Source organism: Phragmites australis, chromosome 4 (assembly GCF_958298935.1).
Source record: "Phragmites australis chromosome 4, lpPhrAust1.1, whole genome shotgun sequence".
Classification (NCBI taxonomy): Eukaryota; Viridiplantae; Streptophyta; class Magnoliopsida; order Poales; family Poaceae; genus Phragmites; species Phragmites australis.
The window spans coordinates 7,596,135-7,608,044 of record NC_084924.1 but is presented as its reverse complement, the minus strand read 5'-3'; the positions used below and the strand labels follow the sequence as shown (position 1 = coordinate 7,608,044).

The 11,910-nt window shown below is 44.8% G+C and overlaps 2 protein-coding genes across 4 annotated transcripts; one reads left to right on the top strand and one right to left on the bottom strand.

Annotated features, from left to right (window-relative positions):
* Positions 1-2,523: 2,523 nt before the first annotated feature.
* Positions 2,524-5,246, top strand: LOC133915524 (ACT domain-containing protein ACR3-like). 3 transcript variants are annotated; one of them, XM_062358713.1, is made up of 7 exons: positions 2,524-2,657; positions 2,936-3,112; positions 3,192-3,237; positions 3,333-3,447; positions 3,584-4,338; positions 4,466-4,570; positions 4,666-5,246. In XM_062358713.1, exons 2-7 carry the CDS (start codon positions 3,042-3,044, stop codon positions 5,050-5,052), a joined length of 1,479 nt encoding a protein of 492 aa, XP_062214697.1. In that variant the 5' UTR covers positions 2,524-2,657; positions 2,936-3,041; the 3' UTR covers positions 5,053-5,246. The 3 variants fall into 3 exon arrangements, with proteins under 3 accessions (XP_062214697.1, XP_062214699.1, XP_062214698.1); XM_062358715.1 differs by having other exon boundaries at positions 2,527-2,591; XM_062358714.1 differs by having other exon boundaries at positions 2,533-2,838.
* Positions 5,247-5,262: 16 nt separating this feature from the next.
* Positions 5,263-10,778, bottom strand: LOC133915523 (uncharacterized). The gene is made up of 3 exons (XM_062358711.1): positions 9,751-10,778; positions 8,412-8,599; positions 5,263-5,977 (listed from the first exon to the last, which is right to left on the bottom strand). The coding sequence occupies exons 1-3, from the start codon at positions 10,625-10,627 to the stop codon at positions 5,555-5,557; spliced, it is 1,488 nt and encodes a 495-aa protein (XP_062214695.1). The 5' UTR covers positions 10,628-10,778; the 3' UTR covers positions 5,263-5,554.
* Between the last annotated feature and the right edge of the window lie 1,132 nt (positions 10,779-11,910).

Sequence of the window (11,910 nt, the reverse complement as noted above, 5' to 3'; positions counted from 1 at the left end):
ATATTTACTCTTTCAGAAATCAAAAACATCATCATGCCGCTCTCAACCAGAACCTGGTTGATCATCTCCTTTTTACAGTGAATACTACTATGCCTATAGTTTCTAGCAAAATTTCAGTGCTCACATTTGACAATGCTGAGTAAGCTGAAGAGAGAAAAGGATTAGTCTATAGTGAGTAGAAGACAATAAAAACATTGCTCTATTTAACTTCATAACTACTTTTTTTCTTTAACTAAGGGCAGAAGTTCTTATGCGCACCACTATTTTAATAGATTAAATTAAAGTACTAATTAAACATGCGCACACCACTATTAATTAAAAAAACAGTTTAACAAATTTTTGTGCATTGTGATTTTTATCAAATCTTTCTGTTCAACCCAAGTTTTTTTTTAATATTTCTAAAATTTATTTTTTATTCTTTACCTTTTCTTTTTCCTTTTTTTCTCTCTTTACTCTCATTGCACGACACCCTACTTATACATATAGAGAGAATACAAACATTAGGCCACCACCCTATACCACCATTAGCATAAAGTGCCACCACTAGAACAAATTCATGCTAACTACTATTATACAATCTACTTACTTTGACTAAGTAAATAATTGCTACTATACAAATTTACGCTAATTACTATTATACAAATTTACAATAATTACTATTATAATGACTAAGCAAATAATCAAATTTATATAATCAAACTAAGCAAATAATTATACAAATGTAATTAAACGGATTAAACAATCCACTTACTCTAATTACTATTATTGTTATAAGTATTAATTAAATACTTAATTTAAGTACTTACTATAACTCGCGTTACTGCTCCTCATCATCTCGGGCTGATTCTTGTCTCATCGCGCTACCACTACCGCTACTCCTCATCTCTCACTGCTTCTCCTCTCCACGCACTGCGTTGTTGCTTATTCTCTCCTCTCCTCCTTTGCTCGTGCTGCTCGTCTCCTCTCTGGTCGCGATGCGGCTCCTTACCGCTCTCATTTTATAGTGGAACACGGTAGTGCGTGAGTTAAAAAACCGACAAAAGCAAAATGACATGACGTGATCGGACGCATCGAAAGCAGCGACACGACACGACGTGAGCAGGGTAAGCCTGTATTCGGCACCTAAGACGCCGAATACGACACTGTTCACTGTATTCGGCACTTCAGTGTCAAATACAAGGAATTTTTGATACTGAGGTGCCGAATACGATGAACAGATATTCAGCATCTCAGGTGCCGAATATAGGAGTTTTCGGTACCTCAAATGCCGAAATCGATTTTTCGGTGTTTGAGGTGCCAAATACAAGTGCTAGATTTACAAATACGTCGATATATTATCTATTTTAGCAGCTAAATACGGTGACGTATGTTGCCTATTTTTAGATTTTCACTGTAGAGTACATATTATATACAGTTGATGAGATGAGAGTATCAGTCCTGCTTGTTATTTCTACCAAGTACTGATTAGTGTACGTCCAGCTGAACCGAACCAAACCAATTTGACGGGATTCGTATCGTCTGACTTTGTCGAAGCAAAGTCAGGTGTGCTACAGTACTTGCAGTTCTTATTTTCTCGTCCGTTAGATCGCGAATGAATGGGTAGGATTTCAGTGATACAGTACTGCTACGTACCCGTTTCAACAGTACTTTGGTACAGTATCCTCTACAGTGATTAATTGTACTTTACTGTTCATGCACTCATGAATTACTGTGCCACCCCTGACTTTGTCAGAGGATTCATGTCCAATTTGATGGGTGTGCAATCGCGTATATAGGTTATGTCGTGTGCAGCTTTTCAGATAATGTGAAGTTAGGGTGAAGTTTGCTGATGAGATGATTTTCTATAGATTTTAAGCGAGCAAAAACTTTTTTTAAGAAAAAAGATGGAAATTAGACATTCACTTGGAGTTCGGGTAAAAACAAACATATGATTTATGGTGTTCGGAATGATATTCGGTTTTTACGCTTGTATGTAATATTATGAGCTTTTTTTTTACACATGTATCTCGACTTTAGTCCGCGCCATAAAATCCTGGTCTCATCTTACACAGTCAGTGGAGAAAAAAATGTTATATACCATTCATTTTGTATATGATCAAAGAAAGAGGAAAAAACATAGTTATGAACCCAAAAAAAAAAAACCAAAGAGGTGTCGAATGACGCGCATGGAATGTTTGCACAGTTATAGTATGCATATGATTTGCACATGATATGTCTCTGTATAAGTACGGGAAAAATAATTTTCTGTGCACAAAAGATTACATTGATCGCAAACGAAATGTGACCGTACGAAGATATCTAAATTACTACAGTATCAGTGATGGAATCGACACCGATTACTCAAAAGAAAAAAAAATGCGCAAAAAGGAAAGCCAGCAATGAACCGGACAAAGGCTACGCTAGCAACCAGGCTGCCTCCGCCACGTGTCCGCCCTTCCGTCCGACGTGGCGCGGCGGCCCGGCGGCCGTTCGCGCTCCCCGCTCAAATCCTAAAACGCCGCCGCGTCGCAGAGTTGCAGGGAGAAACGAGAAACAAACGACCAGCGCGCAGAGCAAATCGAAGGCCGATTTCGGGCGTCCCCGCACCACACGTGACCTCTCTCTCCTCTCCCCTCCTCTCCTCTCCTTGCCCGGCCTCGTCTCCTCTAGAATCCGAGGTGATCTCCTCCTCCTCCCATAAAATCAAATCGGCTGCTCTGTTCGTCGTGTCCGGTCTCTAGAACAACAAAATAGAAATCTTTTTGGGCTATTCCGTGCCGGGCATGCGGTTCTTGCTCTGCTCCGCCGCCGCGCCGACGATGCGCTGCGTCGCATGTGAACATGGGGCGCGTTCCTCGTGTTGTCCATTTCCCTTCCTTTTTTTTCCTTCTGTTCTTGGCTTGCTCTGTTTCCGATTGGATCTGCTCTTCTTACATGTGTATCTTAATCCCTGCAGATTTCCTCTAAGGAGGAGATAAATAAAACCAAGTAAAAGGAGAGGCCCTGTTCTTGAGGCGATTGCGGCCAGGAAAGCCAGCGGCGCTCTCGCTGCGTCCTCGGCGATGAAGTACGTCTCCGGGCCGTACTTCGAGCCGGACTTCGATCTGCTCCTCGACCGCTTCGGCACCCCCGGGTACCCATCCGCTTCGTTCCTGCGCGATTCTAGGTCGTCTTTCTCTGAATCGGTTCTTGACGGGCTGGCCTGGCTGCAGGGTTGTCGTCGACAATGAGACGCGCGAGGACTGCACGCTCGTGAAGGTTTGTTCTCAGAACAGGGTACAGAATTGGGCCAAGATGTGTTCTTTTATTTTTTATTGATTGTGCGTGTTTCTGTGGCTTGGTTCCTGTTCTAGGTTGACAGCGTGAACCGGGATGGCGTGCTGCTGGAGATGGTGCAGCTGCTCACCGATCTCGACCTCGTCATCTCCAAGTCCTACATCTCCTCCGACGGCGGCTGGCTCATGGATGGCAAGAACTTCTCCTCTCGTTTTAGATCAATTTGACGCCGTCGCCCATCGAATTTGATCCCTGTTTATTCATGGGAAGATATACCAATGATTGCCCCCAATTGATTTTTGATTGGTCGTCATGTTGCGCAATGCAGTGTTCCATGTGACGGACCAGATCGGGCGCAAGCTGACCGACCCATCGCTCCCCGAGTTCATCCAGCGAGCACTCGTGCCGTTCCACCGGCCCGGCAATGGCCCGTCGCCCAAGTTCACCACGTGCCTGGGCAACGTGGTCGGGCCGGGCGGCCCCGACGTGTCGGACTGCGCCACCCTCGAGTTCACGGTGCACGACCGGCCGGGGCTCCTGTCATCCATCACCTCCGTGCTCGTCGACAACGGCTGCCACGTCGCGTCCGGGCAGGCATGGACGCACAACGGCCGCGCCGCGGGCGTGCTCTACGTGACGGCCACCGCGGACGGCACGACGCTGCACCCAAGCCGGTGGGTGCGCATCGAGCGTCTGGTGAACGCCGTGGTGGACGCGCGCGAGAACGTGACAGGGGAGCGGCACTGGGTGTGCATGTCGGAGCCCGTGCAGGGCCGCGTCCACACGGAGCGACGACTGCACCAGCTGATGCACGACGACCGGGACTACGAATCCGGGCCGGCCCCGACGCCCGTCGACGAGGAGCTCTTCAGCATGGGAGAAAAGGCGACCACGGCCCGGACCGCCCGGCGCATGGAGACGCGGGTGTCCATCGACAGCTGGGAGGAGAGGGGCTACGCCGTCGTCAAGATGACGAGCAGGGATCGCCCCAGGCTGCTCTTCGACACGGTGTGCGCGCTCACCGACATGCAGTACGTCGTCTTCCATGCCACCGTCGGGTCCCAGGGGCCCCTTGCCATTCAGGTAGATGCTAGTACAAGTCTCTGTCAGCGTGTGATCATGTGCCCATGTTACATCATCATTTAGACTAGAATACTACACGGCCCAGAGTCCCTGACTGCCATTGTCATCCTTGGGGCCATGGACGCAGGAATATTACATCCGGCACAAGGACGGGCGCACGGTCGACAGCAACGCCGAGCGGCAGAAGGTCTCCCGGTGCCTCGTCGCCGCAGTGGAGCGGAGGGCCACTCATGTCAGGCTCTAGCCACTTTTTTCGCCGTTGTACTTCGTCGGCCACGCGTCGCCGCGACTTGCTAACACGACGTTGTACATTGGCATGTCCTGCAGGGCGTGATGGTGGAGGTGCGTGCCGCCGACCGGTCGGGGTTGCTATCGGACTTCACCAGGGTACTGCGGGAGCACGGCCTGTCGCTACTGAGGGTTGAACTCAAGAGGCACAACGACGAGGCCGTTGGGATCTTTTACCTTGTCACGGACACTGGCGGCGAGGTGCGAGCTGAGGCAGTGCGCGCCGTGCAAGCGAGGGTAGGCGAGATGGACATCTCGCTCGACGTGCTCAAGGAGGCCCCTGGCTGGCCGCCGTTGAGGAAGACCAGCCTGCCGGCTCCGCCTGTCACCGGGCAGGCCCAGGAAAGGCCGAGACCTTCCCTGGGGAGCCTTCTGTGGTCACACCTAGGAAAGCTCTCAAATAATTTTGGCTACATCCGGTCTTAACTCTTAAGACTTTTGGTCAGAACAATTCACCTGTTGTTCTGCATAGCCGCTTCCATTGGTACCTCAATTCCAGTTATTCCCTGGATCGAGGTATCAAGTGTCGCAATGACAGGAAGCAGTACAATTGTGTATATAAAGTATATCATGTTGTCATTGCACAAAAATTCTCGAGATATTGAAGATCATTCTGCTCTTTTCTCTGATATGCAATTCTTTGAACAACCAACAAAAGAATGAAACTTTATTGTTGTCAACTTGTAACACCACGAATGTTTATGTACACAAGAGTATGAATAAAATTACAAACCGTTATGCTTGTGGAACGTAGCACCCCACTTATATCTTGCAATACGATCACAGTGCATTCACCCCGGCAGCTTGGAAGCAAGGTAAAACCAGCTATGTTTTTCCATTGTACAACCTATTCCTTTGACAAACAACTTGCACCTCTCCATTTTCTTGTACAGTAGAGAAGTCCAGTTTCTCAATACACAGGTTAAAATCATTTCACATCATCCTCCTCCAAGTCACTAAAAGACACATCTTCCTCGTCACCTATGTGGATAGTGGGGTGCCCAGCAAGATCGGCCTCCTCGTCAAACCAAACGTCTATGTCGTCATCAAAGGTTTCTTTTAAAACATTTGAGGCCTCGGTATGATCCTTGGGGAGCTGCTCTTTGATGACCGATTTGTCCACTACTGCAACTTCAGTTACTTGGATAGGATGCTTTTCAATCTCAAATTCTGGTATGGGTACGACAGTAGCAGCTTGCTGTTGCATAGATGGGAATGCCTGTGTACTATCTTTTAAGGTGTCCTCTTCTGACTGAACTCCACGAGCATCCTTATGATGACATAGCTGTTCTGTTTCGAGCTTTAATTGGTATTGCAAACGTTGCATAAGCATTGCCCTAGCTTCCACAATCTGCAACAAGAACTGGGCTTAGATTTCCTGCTGGGACATGTATTGTCTTGAGTCCTGAAAGAAAATGTTATGAAAGCAGAAACGACAAACAAACATACTTTTGGTATATGATTGCACCAACCAAGACATCTAATATTCTAATGTAGATCCCTCCTTTTGGTGCAACCATACCTTAATGGACTCAAAAAGTTTTTTAATCAGGTCAGCTTGGGGCAGGGTGTTCCACCACATTGAGAAATTTAAATAGCAAATCCAATTTACAAAAGAAAATATAAAGAAATACAATGCTTAGAATATAAGTAAAGTAGAAGCATTTTTCATCCTAAAGGAGTTTTACTGAACTAATTTCATTCTTTTCGAGGCCGTTGACACTAGGGTGCATAGGAGCATTGAGAGATGTACTAGCTATGCCTTCGTATGAATCACATGGAAAAAGACAATTGATTAGTTAGATTATTTATGTTCTAAAGAACCTCAAGGTTAAATCAGTACAACAAGTCAAATTACATTACTGCTTCTAGACAGGAGGATGCGAATGGAAAACCGGACAAGGCAACATCATCTTGAAGATAAAGAGTGCATCCTTATAGTTCTCTTTCTGTTAATATCCAAGTGCTTGGCTGGCAATTCGTTAACTTCCAATTTATTCTTGTAAAGAAATTTTTGGACAATTATCACACAGTACACATGGATGGACTGGCATGCTATACTTTTAGGTAGAAGGATCCACACGAATCCACTGGGTTTGCTCTGAAAGAAAATCCACTGGGCAGCAGTTCTCTGACAATCAGATAGGCACAATGATCCACATTTATCAATACTTCAATACTAACGGTATCAATACTTCAATACTAACGGTGGCGGAATCCGCGAGCGCTTATGCCCTGCTACTGCAATACTGTAGCAGCGAGCCCTTGTACTGGTTATATATATGTATATATAAATAAGTGTATAGGTATACATGTATATGTATATATAAGTGTATAGGTATACATGTATATGTATATACATATGTATATATACGTATACATATACGTAGATATGTAACTTTCTTTTTCGGGAAATTCTAGAAAAATGTCGAAATGAATATTAGTTATATTAATAAATCGGCTGAAAAAATCTAAAATGCAAAGAAAAATATCTAAAACTCAAAAAAATATGAAACAAATTTTTTTAGGTTAGTATTACTTTCACCTACATGTTAAAAGTTAAAACTATGTGCATGCATAAAAGTACTACTGTTTTCTCTATAATTAATTGAATGTGTTTAACATTAATAATTTCATAAATAAATATTGAAATGTACAAAATTTGTGAACATATTTTTTTAGTCTTTTTTTTTTCATGCTCTATACAGAAAAATAAAAACGGGCGCGGAGTAGGCGCGCCAATTAGACTAGTTTTTCCAATTTTGGGACATCTCCGAAAAACCCTACCATAACATACTTAAGTACAACTTATTATGCTGCCAAGTATGTAGAATTCAGAGTATAGACATTGAGATCTACTGACAGCAAATACAAACTACACAGTTCAAGCTATGTTGCCTTCAGTGAATCATGGGAATATGCTACGTATAGTAAGTTTGTGTATGCTAATATACATTCATAGTTCCTTCCGATGATCAGCACATAAATTGTGTAAGCTAATATACAGCCAAAATTCTTTCAATTTATTAGCACATACTGCTAGTATTGATGTAAAGATGGGATTTTTTTCTTCCCTAAATGCAACCTTAGAATAGACATGAGTAGAAAATAATTCAAAGTTGAATGTTTTGGGCACCAAATGAAGAGGCAACAAATTTCATTGTATTGGGAAAACATAAGATGTCACACAACAAAGAACGATTACTACATAGTTAGATTATCATGCCAGAGCTCACTAGATATACTGTACAAAGCACAAAGCTGGGGGCTGGTCAACAAGGTGGAATGCAGAATTTGGTGAAGTCACAAAGAATAGCATTTGCCGGTCGTAACAACAGGGCTGTTTGGTTCTTGTCCCCAAGAAGCCAAGCCAAAATTTGGCCACACCCTGGAAATTTGGCTTCCGTTTGGAAATTTTTTCTATAGCAAAGCTAGGCAAGATTTTAGCATCCAAAATGGCTGCCCCGATTTTTGGCCGGCCAAAATTTTGGCTTGGCCTCAAACCAAACACTACTTGGCACGGCCAAATTTTAGCATGACCCCGGTTTTTGCATGGCCAAATTTTGGCTTGGCTTCCGGGGGGAAAGAACCAAACAGCCCCTAAATGCAGTATGTTCTGAGTTCTGACCTAATTTGGTATGAGGAATCTGACAGGGATTATTAACTTCTTTTTTTCTCACACACACACAGAGCCACGTATAACTTTACTGCTCTCTACCTTACTTGTCTGGAACAAATAATATTACAAATAGAGACATTTTGTATCAAGAGTGCAGAGAAATTACCTGTGGTGTAGACAGAAGTTCAGCATCATGCTTGTTTAGTCTAGGATGTAGAAGAACAAAGTAAATTTTCCAAAAGCACTCTTCGCTAATATGGATTGGGCACAGTTCAATCCGCAAAGCTGCTAATCTGGGAGAAAGGTGCTCGATAGACAAGGCATGCTCTTGTTGAGCATCAGACATGTCAAAGTCTGAAGGAGTAAAAAGATTATTGAAGTTAAGTAAGCAGTTTCACTTGTGCAGAATTAACAGAAGATAATAGAAGCGCAGAGTAACTGAGACACTAGGCATATAGGAGTTAGCATATGCATAGTGTTACAACAAACACGAAACACCAACATATCGCTGTTACAGTAGAGTCAACATTGCAGAAGACCCTTCCAAAACTTAATTCAAGGTAAAATATTAAAGAAAGTGTCAGGCAAGCATAACATTCAAATCGTGTAATTGCAGCGAATATCAATTCCAGCATATACATAGTTTCATAAATCTTGACCACAGCCCAAGCGCTCAACTTGTTACAGAGAAGCACTTTTTCCATGCTATTATGTTATGTTAGTAAATTCAATTTTGCTATGGATCTATTAGGATTCCATATTTACATTCAATTAAGAATGATGCACTCATCTCAGGGCATGGACTGAGCAGAGCACCAACACATGCTTGGGCATCAAGAATTTGGTGGAGACTGAGGACTTGATGATCGGAAATACAAGTGCAGAATGAGATCTCACTGGAAAATGATCATGCAACAATGTGTGGGCCTGGGATCCTAGTTGTAAGAGCTACATTTGGGAAACAACAGGTAATTGGCATCAAACATTGATGCAAGATAGGATGCCGGCATCTGGCAAGTATACATTCATGCCCAAGCTATTTGCTAACACAAAAAGAAAGATACTTTGCAAAGATAGATAGAGAAGTTATCTTCAAGCTCTTGTGCACAAAAAATCACAATACATTGTCATGGATATTAAGCAAAGGTGACCCATTCATGTGAAACCTTAACTGTACATAGAGTGCTTCAGAAATTCATTATAATGTTCGAAGTCTTCTTGTCCAATGACCCAACCATCCCAAATCCTACAGAATTGTGTTATCTTATATTCTTATTTCCTTCATGCACACAGCATTGAATGTTATTCCATGCAGTCGCTACAATTTCATAAGAGCCATGGAAGAACAATTTATGAGTGTGATAATGCATAAAAGCAAACTCCATTTGTCTTGAACAATCACAAAACCTAGTAAGTAGTAACACATCTGCCCAATGATAAAGTTGAAACCTTTCATTTTGTCTCATCCGGAAGCAATAAATTGGAGTGAGGGACGAAGAAATTACATGAGAATGGTCCATCAGACTCCTCATCGTCAGGTAGCAGCGGGAAGTCAAGCCAGGTCTCTGGGTGCCTAGCGATGTTTTGGGCGAACGCAAGCACCTCCTCAGTGATTCCGATCACATCCCGGTCCTCCACCTCCTCTTCATCATGCCTTATTCTCTCCTCCAATTCACCATCCTCCTCATGGCTTGCTCTCTGCTCCTCCAATTCACCATCCTCCTCATGCCTTACTCTCTCCACCTCCAACTCGTGACCATCCACCAACTCATGCCTTACCTCGCCGTCGTCCACCTCAAGTCTTACCCTCTCCTCCCACTCATGCCACACTTCGTCGCCTCCCACTTCATGTCTTACCCCCTCCTTCCCCATCTCATACCTAATCCCTCGTTTCTGCTCTTCCTCCCACTCGTTTTCCTCGTCGTCTTCAGGAGCAAAGAAATTGGAGGCCAACCTAGAGAATCCAGACACGGCCTTGTGACTTGAGATCCGCGAGATCCCGCTCCTGAACCTCCCACCGATCTCTGCGATGTCGCTCCGGATCCCGGCAATCTCAGGCGGCGTCCCCGCAGTGCCGGATTGGTCCCCCGCCGATTGAGGGGAGGGCGAGGGCGAGGGCGAGGGCGAGGTCTCCCCGGGCGGTGGTGCGAGGAAGTTGGCGACGCCCCAAAACTGGCGCGTTAGGGTTTTGGATAGCTCTGTAAGGTCCTCCTTGACGCCCTCCGCCGCGGACGAATGCAGCGAATGAGGCGGAGGCGGCGGCGGAGGCGGGATGCGCGCGGACTGAGAGGGGTTGGTGGCGGCAGCGTCGGGGTCATCGTCGGCGTCGGAATCGTCGGGGATGTTGAGGGGGGTGGCGAGGGAGCGGGCGAGCCATGACATCTCCGGCGATCGCCGGCGGCGAGGCGGATGGGGGCGGGTGGGTTGGGTTGGTTCAATCGGTCGCTCCTTCTCGGGTTCGTGCTTGAAATGGACGGGATTGGGAGAAGAGACAGAGACGGACGGATGGCTTGCTGAGTTGCAACTGGGGCCCGGCCCTCGTGGCAACCAAGTCTCCCCGGCCGTTGCTGTATTATGGTAGCCCATGCGGTTATTTGGATCTCGGTCGTTCGTTTGAAGTCAACGGTAACATTAGGGGATCTCTCCATCTCAACGAAGTCCTTGAAAATAACAAATTGAGAAGTATGAACTAAATTCCACTGATTCAAATCCACCCTATCAAACAAGCCATAGGTCATTTTTGTTTTCAAATAGGGCTAGAATTATTAAACTTGGAAGAAATATATCTCCATATTAAACTTGGAATAAAGAAATTAAAGAGACAACACAACTAGATCCTCGTCTTTGCATCCAATAACTTTTGTCGTTCTTCACATTGCCCTACAGCAACTGAACAAAGTAGATCGTTGAAACCAGAGTCGTAATCTTGTACCAACTCTGACAAAAACCCCAACCCTTGGATAGCTGTAATAGCCAACGTCTCGAGCCCACTGTCAAGACGTATCAGAGACTCTGAACAAACATCGATGATGTTCTCGCCCAAAAAGGTAAAAATCAAATTTGGCATCACATTCCACGGATTCATTGGATCCAATAGCCCAGAAACGTAATTCGCAACTAACAGTGATGAAGCCATCAACCCAGGACAACAACCCGCATAAGTGAGTGATGAAGGTCTCAAACTCTACTGGAAAGAGATGGAGAAAAGCTAATTTCCCACTTGCTTTGCTGAAGTCGTTGCTGTCGATGATGCCACCATCATCGGAGAAGAGATGGAGGAATCTAATCCTATATGATTGACACACCATCATAGCCACCATGAGGAACTTTGGCACATCATATCTTTATTGGAGGGAAAACAAATTCTACTAGTAGATATACAAGAAAGTTGAGACTCCGCTCCTTCTTATCACCGGCGATGTTGCCAGAGGTAGAGGAGGAGAGGGGCCAATGGCGACAATGACGGGGAAGCCCTATGCCAAGTCACGAGGAGCCTGCCCTAATTTTCCTTACCCACCATGTATTTTCCCTTGGTCATTTTAACTAAACAAAGTCCTTCTAAATGAGAAATTGAGAAGTGTGAGGAGAAGAAAAGGCACAACATGAGTAGAATTCAAACAAGGCTCTAGCATACAATAGGATTGTGCTCATTGGTACTAAAACAA

Excerpts from the sequence above, each read along its gene's own strand:
- LOC133915524 (XM_062358713.1), top strand. The coding sequence starts at position 3,042 with ATGAAGTACGTCTCCGGGCCGTACTTCGAGCCGGACTTCGATCTGCTC. Across the intron at positions 3,238-3,332 it reads AGGACTGCACGCTCGTGAAG|GTTGACAGCGTGAACCGGGA; the intron begins GTTTGTTCTCAG and ends TTCCTGTTCTAG. Across the intron at positions 4,571-4,665 it reads TGGAGCGGAGGGCCACTCAT|GGCGTGATGGTGGAGGTGCG; the intron begins GTCAGGCTCTAG and ends CATGTCCTGCAG.
- LOC133915523 (XM_062358711.1), bottom strand. The coding sequence starts at position 10,627 with ATGTCATGGCTCGCCCGCTCCCTCGCCACCCCCCTCAACATCCCCGAC. Across the intron at positions 8,600-9,750 it reads GTCTGATGGACCATTCTCAT|ACTTTGACATGTCTGATGCT; the intron begins GTAATTTCTTCG and ends TTACTCCTTCAG. Across the intron at positions 5,978-8,411 it reads AACTTCTGTCTACACCACAG|ATTGTGGAAGCTAGGGCAAT; the intron begins GTAATTTCTCTG and ends TTCTTGTTGCAG.